Source organism: Microchirus variegatus (genome assembly GCF_963457635.1).
Source record: "Microchirus variegatus genome assembly, chromosome: 11".
NCBI lineage: Eukaryota > Metazoa > Chordata > Actinopteri > Pleuronectiformes > Soleidae > Microchirus > Microchirus variegatus.
Genome location: NC_139812.1, coordinates 14337086 through 14351715, shown reverse-complemented (window position 1 = coordinate 14351715; position 14630 = coordinate 14337086). Strand labels below are relative to the sequence as shown.

General features: G+C 41.6%; 1 protein-coding gene across 1 annotated transcript; it reads right to left on the bottom strand.

Moving 5' to 3' along the window:
• Nucleotides 1-90: 90 nt before the first annotated feature.
• Nucleotides 91-12623, bottom strand: fhip2a (FHF complex subunit HOOK interacting protein 2). The gene is made up of 18 exons (XM_083897229.1): nt 12573-12623; nt 12347-12501; nt 11372-11450; nt 10110-10279; nt 9845-9949; nt 9622-9744; nt 9324-9539; nt 9017-9213; nt 8792-8906; nt 8562-8638; nt 8268-8460; nt 7393-7556; nt 6729-6875; nt 6537-6627; nt 5631-5774; nt 4154-4294; nt 2455-2558; nt 91-2369 (listed from the first exon to the last, which is right to left on the bottom strand). The coding sequence occupies exons 2-18, from the start codon at nt 12389-12391 to the stop codon at nt 2255-2257; spliced, it is 2226 nt and encodes a 741-aa protein (XP_083753355.1). The 5' UTR covers nt 12392-12501; nt 12573-12623; the 3' UTR covers nt 91-2254.
• Nucleotides 12624-14630: the final 2007 nt, after the last annotated feature.

Sequence of the window (14630 nt, the reverse complement as noted above, 5' to 3'; positions counted from 1 at the left end):
CTGTCAAAGAACGTTTGCAGCCTTTTTTTTTTCCTTTATTGGGACGGAGAGAGAGTTCAAAAACAAAAAAAGTTCCTGAATGAAGTGGAGTCCGATGATGAGGAATAAATGATCAGTGCAGTGATGCTTCTACTCTGAAGGACTTCACACAATCACGTAATCAAACTGACCAGGAGACTGAAAAAAAACAAAATATGAAGCAACTCCTCCCATTTCACACTAGAGGAAAAGCAGCAACGTGATACAGTGACGGGTCTGAGCTGACGAATGAAAGCAAATTAGATTTTTGACGATACTGTACACAAATCAAATGACGTTTATGCAATGCAAAATTAAAACCACAACAAACTGCGGTGAAGTGCAGCCCCCTACATCGAGTCCAGGTGTCCTCAGAGATCCACAGTGTGAAGTAAGGCATCAGATCTGCCAGTCAGAACAAAGTAACGACCGCTCTGAAATCATCACGGACGGCACCACTGCCTCTTTTCCATGATTTAAAAAATAACGTTCGAGCGTGCGTAAACCTTCCCTTTGCTGTTGTTCACATACACGACTGTACAGGAAAAACATAGTTGATTACAAATGTTCATGATTTTAAAAAAGTTTCTCATTACAATAGGAATGTTAACTCCTGGTACAAGACTTTTTATGAAGAGTATATGAAAAAAAAGAAGCTTTTCATTGTGTATATTTACATTCTGAACACGGATGAATAAAGATAATGTGCAAATCTGATTCCATGCAAGTTGTTGCATAATGTAGTTTAGGTGCTTGAGTGATGGGACCAGAAAAGAGAGAAAAAGAGAGAGAGAGAGGAGAATGACTGTCCATTCTGCAAACTGCACGGCAATAAATCGTCACACGCAACCCCAACATATTCATCGTTCAAGAAAACATTCACACTGGGAGCATAAGACAAAAAACAAAACAACTAAAGCTTATCTTAGTAGCATCTTGATGTAAAAATGTTTAAAACCCTTTGATTCGAAGTAACAACCAAACAACATGCTCCAGTAATACACAGCACCTTATTATTATTCTAACGAATGAAACGCTAATACTGCCAGTTAACACTTCAGTTAACTTCATGATAACCAGAGGTCAGAGAGAACTGCAGCCAGTGGTTTATACACTGTTACGGATGTGAGAAGCAAAACAATCAAGGTTTTTTTTTTTTGTTCACCTCAACAAAATTTAAAAAATTAGACGTCTCAAGATGCCTGTTAGATATTTCCTAATAAAGACGAAAAAACAAAGCGTGGATGAACTTGAGTAATGTAACGAGTGCAATGCAGTGAAGTGAGGTCCATGTGCAAAATCATACAACTTACAAAAAAAATCCACCACGTCACTGAACATGAGAGCGACGGTGAAATCTTTGGGCGAAGGCGATTACAGATGATGCTCCAAAACTGCACAAAGCACTTTTAAGACGAAAAGAGTTGAAAGACGAGGAAAATAAAACAAACAGCATCTGTCACAACTTTGATTATTATTATTTTTTTTTTATCGTTATCTTAATAGGATATTAATTTTAAACAAACAAATAAATAAGGGTGTGGGGGGGGGGACTTGGCATTTAAAACACAAGTGTAGTATCGTAAATACTGTAGCTCAACAATGTTTTGTTTTTTTCCTAAACACACGAGGACAGAAGAAAGTTCTCTGCAGCCTCTCGTCTTCAAAAAAAGACGGCGCGTCGGAGAGATGAGATTTAAAAATGTTTCAAAAGGAAACGTGTGATGTCACACTAAGGCATTGACGTTTACAAATGGGCGACAATGTGACAGGGAAAAATAAATACACACCATCTTTTCCCCCTTGACATAACAATAATAATAATAATAATAATAATAATAATAATTACAGGGCTTTTATCTTTTGGCTGGTGAGGAAAAAGAAAAGGATTGTGATGGGAGGGTGAAAAATGCAGAGGCTGAGTAAAAAGTCCAGTCTGCACCTCAGCTTCTCTCTGTGTCCTCCTCTGCTGGCCGGGCAGTGTCTGTGCTCTGACCTGCTCAAGAACAAGACCAGAGACTTCTTTTTATGTTGAGGCCAGGAGAGGGAGAGAGAGCGATGGAGCCGTCCGTGTGGGCTTTAACAGTCTTGCGATGATGAGCGGTTCGTGTTAATGTTTTGCTGACCCTGTGTCACCGGTACCAGCACACGCACACACACACACACCACAAAAGGCCCAGTTTAATCCTGACCTGTCAGCCAGGCCACGAGGCAGACGGACAAACAGCAGGACAGATCACGGTGAGGAAGAGGCGGCTGCTGCGTGGTATTTGACGAAGGCGATGGCCGCGAGCTCTTTGCAGAACTCCTCGAGCACGATCACGCCCTCCAGCAGAGTCATGTGGTCGATTCTGAAAGCGACGGGGGGAAAAGACGCATTAAAAAACAACAAGAAAAATGAGGACGAGTGCAACCGAACTACGCGGAAATACATACGTGATGCCCTCGGGTTCCAGACCGAGAAGTCTCTTCCTCACCAGCAGCAGTTTGGGTGTGAAATCTGGGATGCGGTGAATCCTCAACATGAGATCTCCCACCACCTGACACATGCAGCAAAACACGCTTAGTTAGCAAAGAACAAAAAGATGACTAAAGCTAGGTTTATGGTCGCCGTAGTGTGCCGGGCTCGCTGTGTCAGACCATTGTCGCAGCGCTAGGGCGCGCACTTCTGATTTTTTGTAACTTTGTAGGCTGCGGCGCGCGCCAACTCTTCATTTTCAATGGAAGGCTGGCTGAGCAGGTCCGCTTGTACACGCATTTGTATGACTCTTGTGTCCGAGAGCACTGAGACAGTCACATGGCTTTAAATTCATGGAAGGAGATTGTTACCACGTTACAGAAAGACGATGGTTTTTGCCATAAGACGTGGAAAAAAGAGGGATCACTTTGTGAACGTTGCTGTTTATTACCGTTGCTCGGCAGCATACTTTACTAACGCCATCTCTACTGTCGTTCATTTTATGTATATAGCACGTTTTCTGTATTACTTATTTATAGAAAGGCACCACGCAACAAAACAGACTCTGCTAAAGTCGTATATACATGCAGCGTGTGTCGCCATGTTGGAAAATGACGTCAGCACACATCGACTTCCTGCTTATTCAATGAATATTTTGCTTGTACGCCCCCTGCCGTTGAGGCAAATACTGCAACAAACAACACGTTGAGCAAAAACATCTCCGTCTGTGGAGCCCTGCGTGAGCATAAACAAGGCTCAAAGCTTAAGTGTGGAACTTCTTCCACCTCCATTAGGATTTCTGATGAATTCTAGGTCCTCTCTTACCACCCAAACCCCTCCATGACCCAGATGTAGTTACTCCTTTAAAGCAGTAGAATTCGCTTTTCCATTATACAGTTCTCGCACTACTCGGCTCGACTCTACTCGGTTTGGTATCCGTCACGTCGTTTTCCATTACTATCGTACCTCCTGATTGTGGGCAGGCTGCATAAAACTGCTGTGATGTTGATTTATACGCGTCACAAACAAACTAGTGATGAGCAAAGAAAGCAGTTATTTTCCGGTGTAACTGAATCATTAGAATCAGTTCATCAAAAAGATGAGGTCAGTACTTCCTGCACAGACTCCTTCTGACACAGTCACTGAACTGAAACATGGGTTGTGACACAACTCACGGTCGCTAAATCGACTTCCTGTGTGAAGCGTGTGAATGGCTGCATCAACGTGGTTTGAACTCATTTGACAATGACTTGCACATTTATTTACATGTCAAAGTTTCGCTCGACTCGCAACAAAAACAAGACGATCAACATGAAAATTAGCTGCTGCCATCGACCTCTGAACTACACCGTGTGCTACCAGGACAGATTAATAATAATAATACAAAATTTTACATTTTAAATAATGAAATTCTAAAGAAAAGTATTCAGACAGGAGAGGACAATAGAGAGGTGCAGAAGTTCCTCCAGAAATAAGCAGGTCAAGTATGAGCATGTACGAATGATTCTTACGAAGAGGAATTCAGAGAAATATCTGCATCAGGTAAAGACCGTGTAATCTCAATCATGACTATGTTTTGTAGAACCAAGCACTTAGAAACAATAAGACAAATAACAGCATGTGTTCTCTCTGTGTTTGCCATCAGTGTTGGATCACTAAAGTAAAGGAGAGTCTTACCCTGACGATGACGGAGAACAGAGACCTGCACCCGGGGGCCAGGCTGATGTAAGGGTCCAGCAGGTACTCGTGAAGGTGAGGGTGTGGTAACAGAGACAGTTTGGACAGCACAGCGGTCACCTGCAGGTTCACGTCGTAGGGCTGGAAGACAAGAGGAGACATTGAGTTAAAAAAAAAAAACCCTGCATCTCAAAGAGAAAATGTGTCTAGAATCACTCAGTACATCTCCATCCACGGTTAAGTGAAGCTTTGTTTGCGATGTGTTTTAAAAGTCCAGTTTTGGTCGGACTAAAACACTCATTTGTTGTTGTTTTTTTTGTTTTTTTCAAACATCATATAAACATTAGTCAGAAACAGGAGGAATAAAACACTTGGCATTTAGAAAACCAAAAGAAATATTTAAATTCCACAAAAAGGCACAAGAAAAACTCGAGATGCCAACCAGTTCATGAGTCATCTTCATTATTCTACCCAGAGTCATTTGTCAAACATATCTTTTAGTTTACAAAATGAATCAGCTGCTCCTTTTCTTTCCCTTGTTTTGTCTGGAAGCTTTTTTTGAGCTTTTCATTTACACTCGGCTGCACTGACTTCACTGCATTTGCTTGTATGGAAATAACAGCTCTTATTTAGAATAAGATGATGAAAATGCACTGGAGCTTTATTTATTCACTGGAATCTGTTTGTTCATGTCAAACAAGATGAACCAATTCATCCCACGGAGAGTTACCATCTGAGATTCACTTCACCACTGAATTCAAACTCCATGGTCATCACCGACCTGTTCTTTTTGCTCATTTTATTTCACAGGTTTTTACTTGAATTAAAATTGTGGAACTTAAACAATTCAACACGTATTTTAACAGACATTTCACCATTAAAGCTATACTTGCCTTTCTTGCATTTTTACACTTAACTTTTGTAATCTTAAAATTGCTCCTAATAAACGTATGGCACAAAACGTAAGATAAACCAAACCAGGTTTTGAAACTCATCATTATTTAATTATCATATTATTATGATAAAAGTATGACCAATTAAAATATTCGGAGCGAATAAAATAATTGGCTGAGCTAACTGTCAGTCTGTCGCCAATCGCTGTCACAGCTTGCGAGTCACGCGCATCTCTGACAGAGAAGAGTTGCCAACGTGGCGACTTTTTGTGGTGTTTTGAGACTCTCATGTGAAAGCACATATCACTCTGCAGTTACTGAGATTAACAAGCAGCGTGTGTTGACGGGATCACCTCCCAAAGCACAGTAACCGCAGTCCCAGCCTACAGTCAGAGCAAAGAGGACAAACTCTGCAGTTCGCCTCCAGGCTGCTAATGAATCACGCATGCGCGTGACCGCTGCCGTTCCGCCCTGGAGGGTGGGACACGGAGGTGTTCATGTTCAAATTTTTACTAAGTGCTGTGAGACATGCAAGAAAGGTAAGTATAGCTTTAAGGCTTTTTTTTGGGATGAATCAAACTGACCTGATCTAGGATGCGACCCATCCGGTCAAAAAGAACCTTGAGGAAATGGCCTTCGAAGAACGGGATGTCCAAGTTACACTTCTCAAAAGGCTTTGGGTTTCCCCTCCAGTCCCATCGGTGACACACTCCGCAATAGTCCCTGAACTGTGGAGGGAACAATTATCACAAATAATGAGCAACTGTACCTCACAGTATTATTGATTAGTAAGACATAAGAAACTTGACTTTGGCTCAGAAAAAGAGGTCAGGAGTTCGATGCTTCAAAACATGCCTCCACACAAACAAGTGGGTGTGTCTCTGGTGGATATCAGCAACCATGTGACTCACTGTGAGTGGTTCATTTAAAGACTTGGCTCAACGTGAGTGGATGAATTGATGAGGGCCTGGACTATAAAAGCCCTCCTGGACTTCCTGCTCACTCTTTCCAAACAAATCCTTAGTCTGTGTGTAATCCTGATGATGTTGGGATTAGTATGAGTTAGTTATAGGTAAGTTTGCGTTAAAGGTAGCAGTAGAAGGAGAGAGAAGCCATTTTTGTTTTGTCTTTTCTCCTGTCTTTAAGGTAGTAGCATAGGTAATTTTTTTGTCATTTATATTCTGTTTTCTTTACTAGAGGTAAGATTATGTTCACTGAAGAAGGTTTTTTTTGGCATTGCGCTTCTCTGAAGTCAATAAAAAGAACTGCTATACGTTTTTAAATAAACTAGATTTGACTTTTGGCTTAGTTTGCAGAGAGGAGTTTGGGGTCACACACCTCTGCTTTCTGGAGCTAACAATGAATGTCTGTGTGTGAAATTAATGAATGACAAAAGTGTAAAGCGCTACGAGAGGTTACAAGACGAGAAAAGCACAACACTGACCATTTGTTGAATATATCAAAAGCTTCACGAGAGAGCAAGAGCTGACCTGTCTGTGTGCGTCTCTGAGGTAGGTGTCATAGCCCGTGCCTTCAACATGATACGATGACTTGGCCTCGTCGGGGACCAAACACAGGAAGCTGCAGGAATAGACGAATGCGTTAAGATTAAATAAAAATGACAACAAACTGAGCAATAACGATGAATAACATATCGAGATATCGTGAGAAGGCAAACACACCTGTTGACAATCTTGTGGACCTCTGTTTTCCCGTCAGACTTGGAGTGGTCAGGACTCTGTGGAGGAGACGAGCTCAGCCAATCAGAACCAGACAGCCTGCTGTCAGGAGAGACTTCGTCGCCAAAGAGAGGATCCTCCTCAAGATCTCTGTAGAGCATAAAGAAAGTTTTATCAGATATGAAGGAACACAAGGTGAACACACAACTTGGATGAAAGCATTGAATTACTTGTCATTTTTTATCCATTATAACATTTTGAATTGTGAAGAAGTGTTTTTACTGTTAGCAGTTTATTGTTGTCGAGTTGTATTGTTTATTTGACTTGTCTCTAGTAAATTAAGGTGGTAACTTATGTCCTCCATATAAAAACATGATTGGGTTGTAAAGACGACAATAAACAATGTAATGGTTGTTTATGTTCATTCTCCTAAAAGTGACTGACTTGTACTATCATGACCCCACTTTATAACAGTTCAGAGGATTCCCACTGACTGGACACAATGTACTGTATAATGTAGAGGAAGTGGCAGGACATCTAAAAAAACACAGGTATTTAATGCATTCATTTTTATTTCTGCCATTTCTTCGTCTGTGAAAAGCACCCCCCCCCCAAAAAAAAGTGCATGTGCAGAGGCAGTTAAGCGAAGTCAGAGGCAGGTCCTTACACGGCATCTTGTGGCTGGCCGTTCTCTAGGGGCTCTCGCTCCTCCTGTGGTTTGTTCTCCAGGTAGTTTCTCTCCTCCAGGTTACGCAGCACCAAGCTGTGGAGGATGTGCTGGTTGGGTTTCTGAATGAGCTGCTCAAACAGCCTCAGCGTCATGATGCTGATCTGAAGAACGGGGGACAAAGGGAGGTGGTTTAGCTTGGACTCTAAATCCACAACCACATGCCAGACATTTGCTCACTGGCTGTTTAAACATCAACGAGACAGTTCAGCTTTTTAATGTGATGAAAATGTGAGTAACGACTCTGTCGGATACTAATTAACATTCATCATATGATTCACTAGAATGCAGAATATTTAAAGGGCAAGCAGCCAATTTGTACGACATTGAAGATGCTCAGGTTAATGTCATCAAGGAATATGTTCTAAAAATCAGCCAGTCGCAGATGGTGTTAAAGGGATAGTTCAGGGTTTTTGGTTGTATGCGGTATTTTACAAATGAATAATAGTGAATTTGCAGAAGACACCACAGAATGCTCTGCTGCGCGAATCAAGCGGTGACCCAGACATTCGTTCACTCGCTGAATAATGGATGTCAACAGGGAAAGAAGGAAAAGACTTCACACCAGTCAACAAAATGTTCACCTTATACAACCTACATCTGTTTAAATCAATGATATCATCAGTGCTCATCATGTAAAATCAGTGACCGGCCCCAAGCCGATTAATTTTATTAGCCTCTTGTGGTTAAACCACCAATGAGAGCAAGTGTCTGGGCCCCAAGCCGGTGAATGGAAATACCTCAAACATCCACGTTAAAAACCTGAACGATCCCTTTAAGGATACACCCAGTAAAATCAAGTATGTGATAAGAACCTCATCTGACAGGTGGTCGCAGTGCTCAATGAGTCGGTGTCTGAGTGGATTTTGAGCAACAGTTGCTGAAGTTTCTTGATATTTTTCTTCCCCCAGCAGGAAGTAAACCATCTCCTGTAGCAGAGCCTCCGATGTCACCTGCCTGATGATCCTGTTCAGCAGAGCCGTGGAGGTCAGGATGCCCACCTCAGACCTACGTGCACCGAGAAGCACACTTTGTGAGTTCATGAGCAGTCACGACACACAAAACGGCAGCAAGAATTGTCAACACAAGACGTTTGATTGATGACTTACGTCTGCATAAGCTGTGGTTCCATCACAGACACAAAGAATCTTTCTCTCACCGCTTTTGCCATCACTGTAGCTGCTGACTGCAAGACAATGAGAGAGAGAGAAAACCTGTTCAGTCTTTTGTGACGTTCAGATACAAAAACAACTCATTTTGGTTTGTTCTTTTATTCAGCCAGTACAATTACAACAATAAGATGCATCATAACACAGTTAGTCAGACATGGTGAAAGGACCTTGTGCGCCTCCTTGATGAGTTGGTCACAGTAATCTAGCCAAGACAGGAAGGAGATGAGGGGCCTCTTCCCTGTGAAGATGGCAGCATCCTCCTTTAGGTTATATACATCCAGACTGAAAGAGAAAGCAAAACATGAAAGATTGATAAAACTCTTAGAATAACTGACGATGACGATTTTAATATAACTGCAATTTTAAGGAGTGAACAACAGATGGAACTTTACCCCCAATTGACTGATTCCACTGTCTCAATGTCTAAAGGGTCCATGGACTGTGGCAGAGCTTTATAGAAGGAGACCAGTCTGTCGGTCAGAAGCTCACAGAGCTCAGTGTTTTCAGTTAAACACTTGGCAGCAGCAGGCTCTGGTAAACTGACCAGCAGCATCAGGCCCTCGCACGCCTTCACCACTATTCTGCCATCCTAACAAAATATGAAAAAGACAGATACAATCAAGAATGTGTGTCATATATACCAACTTTAACCCTAACAAAAATACATGACACACTTAACCTAAATCATAGGTTACTCACAGGGCTCTTTGTGAGGTTGAGAAGAGACGTGACGAGATTATAATTGGTGCCGTTATTGTTGTTGTTGGTTGGACTGGATGTGGCAGCAGCAGCAGCAGCAACCTGTGGTGCCTCTGAGCTGCCAGGCTGTGCCTCTCCCAGAGGCTGACCAGTGTCTGGAGCCTTCACTTGCTCTGCTCTTTCAGGACCCTTTGTTTCAGGTCTCCTTGTCTTGTTCTGCAACCAAAAAAAATGACACATTTTCTGAACTATGTGCTGAAAATCCAACAAGGCTCTTGCTGGTGTCATAGAGACTTACCTCAAGGAAAAAGTTGACAAGATATGGGTCCTGCTTCAATTTGGCACAGACTATGCAAAGAAACTGAATCTCTTCGTTTTCTGTAGGAGCAGCGAGCACGTCCCCACACAGACGCACCAGTTTCTAACAGAGTAATGAAGCAGTCACGGAATGAAAAATACATTACAGACAAGTTTAGAATTTCTCTACCGACTACTGAAATCCAAACTGCAACACTTCTCACCTGCACCGGTCTGTGGACATTGATGTGTGGCAGGAGAGGCTGACGAATGTGTGCTAGTAGCTTTGTGTAGAAAGTCAGCACCTGCTGCTTCATCCCTGGAGGACACTGGAAAATCAAGCAAGCAGAATATGACCTTATTTGGTGCTGTCCCTCAAAATAGATGTGTCCACAGCCCATGTGGAAATGTATATATTTTGTCATATGTGTATGTTACTTTTAAGTTACAGTAGTACATGTACAAATAGTTTAAGCATGGCTGTCTTACATCAGCTTTGCCCAAAGTGAAGAGAGTCTCCAGGATCTTATGGTGTAAGAGATACTCCATGCAGGGTCCGGTCTCTCCAGACTCTCTTTCCCTTTCTTCCTGGGTTAGGATGTCCAGCATCTGTTCCAGGTGGGATGGGATATTGGTGTCTGTGACTGGAGCTTTGTCATCTAACAGGGGGGGAAAGGCAGACAAGTCATAATCTGTTTGTTCATATTCTAATGACAGGAGAAAAACATCCCATTTTAATATGCAAATGTTGTTTCCTCACACAGAATCACACCAGTAACAAATGAGTAATGAGTATTACATTAGATTCTGAACGTGAACTTGCAAAAATGTGATTGCAAAATGTGTTGCTTGGTAAATTAACTCAATCCATTGTAAATGCTGCTGACATTCAGAATTGTCAGAGTGACTTCACAAGAAAGTTATGTTTCCATAATATTTAATGTGACATATTATATGCTGTAATTGGTGACTTAGTGTCAACAGTCGTTTTATGCGCGCACATTAGTTCAATACATCATATTTAACAACAGGGCAATGAATAATGACCAAAAAAATGACTAATTAAGACAATATTTTCACAGGTATTGCAATGGCAAGCCCATCATGGGGACTAGAATCTCTACATTGTAACAAAATAACAACATTCACAAAATATGAAGAGTTATCAAGTAAGGGCAGTTCAAAATAACTCAAGATTAGGGAGTGTGAGAAATCAGTGATAATATGAAAAGAAGCTTTGCTACACTATACTTGAGAGGGGAGTAGTGATAATCGTGCACCATGACCCGTGAAAAATAATAACATTTCCTTGTCATAAAAAAGTATTAAGTCAGTCAGTTCAACCAAAAGTTGTCATCACATAAATGGTTTAACAAAAGCTATATGTATGCAGATACCACAGTTGAGCACAAAGGAAATACTGTCATGGACAGCTGGGCTGCTTTTGTCCAGAGTTGTTTAAGTCTACAGCTAACTCGACCAGGACAGCATTCCCAGCATACTTCACAATTATGACAGGTCATTTTTCTTAAGGCAACTGTTTAGGATTTTAGTGAGTTGCTATGTACATATTGTATATTTAGAGAATATACAATAAACATATGAATTTGATTAATCAACAACACAACCGTATTTGTTACCATTCCATACAATTTATGAACATGCATAGTAAAACTTATACTCCAATTACCTACCTCCAAGGATATCTTGATCATAATAGGTGTGAATTTATGTTTTCAGACTTTTCTTACCTGAAGTCTCGATGTAATAATGTGTAATAGCCTTCCAGTGATAGACAAAGTCCTCCTGCAAAGGCAGTGAAGGGGCAAGCTGAAGGGGATAAAAGATAAATTGTTAACACAAGCATGGGAAGGTTATGGCCTTTCAAGCCTAATCCTCTAGTTTCCAGGAACAAGTTATCAATGCTTAAATGCCAGGATAAGTTTGAGTCAGGATTGCAGTCCAAGACATAGCCAATACTTTCAAATCATTCAGGAGTAGAGCTAAAAATTTACTTTTCAAATGTATTGATATTGTAGTCTATATAATAATTTGCTAATATGTGAGGTATCACCCTGTTATGTTAAATGCTTTAAACAGTCGGGTTCACTTGCTAATCGATCAAATTCCTTATCATGAACAGCCTTGGGACAGGTACCAGATAGGTCACAGCTGCATTCTGGCTAGTTGGCTAGGTAGCTTGATAGCAATTATTCAGTTGTTAAGATTGCCAACAGTGCTGGTGCATAACCCGCAGACTATCGCTTTAATAAGGACGCTGGAAAGTTTGCGCAACGACCTGAGAAATGACCCGCTCTATTATTTCGAAACCACTACTCATAAGACACCGCAGTTTGAAACGGGATAGCTAATTAGCTAGCTACAGTTTTAGCTTATAGCTTCTTGCAATTCTCATGAACCAGCGTCGAAGATAAAGCGGCTCGGGTTGTCGAGCTACGGTCATGACATGCTCCAATTAGGGAACATCCAAATAATAGATGTGTCAATAGAGTCGTTATAAACAGAAACACGCACGTATGAACAGTAATCAACAGGAAATGAACACAAACACAAAACGCTAACATTAGCGTGGGCTAGTTAGCAATGTACCCCGATGCTGACGTTACGTTATGTTGTGTCTGGGAACCCAAAGGCACCCTTCAAACATGTAAAGTATACAATTCTATTCCATATAAGAAAGACAGATAAATTTAGATTAAACTCACCGCTTCCACCGCATGCTGGAGGATTGACGTGAATTTGGAGAACATTTTATTCTTCGACTGGACTATTTTCTCTCGAGAAGACCTAGAGAATTCCTCTATCTTCTTCTTCCTGTTGTTGCCGCCTCGATCCAGATTGGAGGTTTCATGCAACGACCCTTGTAATGAAAGAAAAAAATGTAAGCTATAAAACCGTAACCACGTTGGACTTATGAGGCCTGGCACTAACCACTGTAAACAAGACGTCTACAGACTCCAGTCAGGTACGTTCACTCTCGCTTTGGACACGGTGGCACTTCCCTCGCCAAACAACACTCACCTTAACCAGCAGGGGGCGCAATGATACAAGGCACTTATAATTACTGAGGACGAACTTTGCATACAAATTGAGCGAGACACCAATTCACACTCAATAACGGGGTCTGTGACGAGTATTTTCTGCATGGAAACGAGAATCAATAACTCCACTTCAGATATAACAGCCAGCATCGGATTTCAATAAAGCAACAAGCAACACATATTATGTGGAAAATCCCAGTGAGCGAGTGGAAAATTAACCGATTATCCTCCTCACGTGATAATTTCAACTCAGAAATCGCAGCATAGAGGTTGACGTGAAGCAAACAATGGCACTGATTTGCAGGACAAAGTCGATCAACTCAAATAGGCATTTAAACATGTCCTTTCAAATGGCTGATTAATGATTCGGAACATTAAGAAATATGAGGAAAACATTGCCCCAGCGCGTCTGACAACTTCATGTCCAGTCATCATCCCACAGGGAAAAAGTAGGTCAGCTGCTTGAAGGTGTAGGTGACCCGGGCAGCGGTAGAAACACATTTCACTCAAAGATTCTATTCTTCCGTAATTGTGTATAACTTTATGTTCAAATATGGACATATAAAGTTGTTGGAAAAAGAGAAGGATGCTGTCTGTTCCAGGACACGCCCTGTCGCTGGAAAGTGCTCACTCCATCGCGCAGCCTGGTCTCGTCTCCCAAATGGCAGGACTGTTTCCTCCCTGCCTTTTATCCTGTTAAACGACAGCCCCCCCTTTTAAAAAATAATTATATTACAGATATACATCAGGTTTTTTTGGTTTTTTTACTTCCCCCTGAACTGCACCGCGGGCATCTCCTCCTGTTAGTCTCCGCAAAGACAGAATTGAAGAAAGAGAAAGAGAGGCTGTACCTACCGGGCATGTCTGCTGCTAGAGGTGAGTAGCTTTTGCCGCAGAAGCCTTCATAACAACACATATATGGATGAAAAAGCTCTTGGATGTGTCTGTAAAATCGATGTTGAGTGGTTTCAAGGATAAAATGCTGCTGGGGAGAGCAGCTGCAGCAGCAGCAGCAGCAGCCTGTTTGCGTCGTCTTTTCCAGAGGCAGTGATAATGACTGTTATTATAAGAAGGTTACACCGGTGCAGAGCTGGAACTACAGCGTCCACTGCTGCAGCCTTTTGTGGACAAGCCTACAAGTTATGATGTCGATGAGGACACTGTGCATTGTGCTGCACGTCTGCTATAAATAGATGACACCTCTGTGATTCCTGTGAAGTTGGAACAAACCCCCTCTGATTGCTGTTTCCCTGGAACATGTTGGTGTCCAACATCTTTTTCTCCATACTCTGATTGTTGCTTGAGTTGATGCTGTTGACAGGAGACTGGGTGCATTCCTCATAAGTGTTTCGATTGTGTGAAATGATCACTTGTGCAAGGCTTTATAGTTGTTGAAAAGTGCCATAATTGTCTCTAGAAACTTATATCTGGTATCTGGTGCAACAGTTTTTTTCATGTGTGTTCAGCTTTTTCGGCTTTTTAAAAGTGAATGTATTCTCCTTTTTTGCACATTTTAAACAAATGTACCCGAAAAAGTGAACATTTGGCTTTGTGGGCACAACATAGTGAAAATAGAAACATAATTCACACACATCTTCAGTTATAAAACATTCAGACAACTGCTGGACCAATCCAATTCATCATAGCAGTGAAACGCATGAAAGAAGAGCCACACACCTTAGACCTCCTATTTAAGTCAAGTCAATTTTATTTATATGGCCTAACATCACAAACACAAGTTGCCTTGAAGGGCTTTACAGTCTGTACAAAGTGACACTCTCTATCCTTAGACCCTCACATCGAGGGTCGAAGGGGATTTTTCACAGGGTAAAAATGGGAGAAACCTCAGGAAGAGCCACAGAAGAGAGATCACTCATGCAGACATGCAGTAGGAGTCACATGTACAGACACAAGTCCAGCAGAATACAAACAGAACATCAAATTTACA

Bases quoted from the DNA above. Each gene is read 5' to 3' on its own strand.
- fhip2a (XM_083897229.1), bottom strand. From the start codon at position 12,391: ATGTTCTCCAAATTCACGTCAATCCTCCAGCATGCGGTGGAAGCG. The intron at 7,557-8,267 runs GTTCTTATCACA...CCCGTTCTTCAG, and splicing joins GCGACCACCTGTCAGATGAG to ATCAGCATCATGACGCTGAG. The intron at 2,370-2,454 runs GTATGTATTTCC...CGTCGCTTTCAG, and splicing joins CTGGAACCCGAGGGCATCAC to AATCGACCACATGACTCTGC.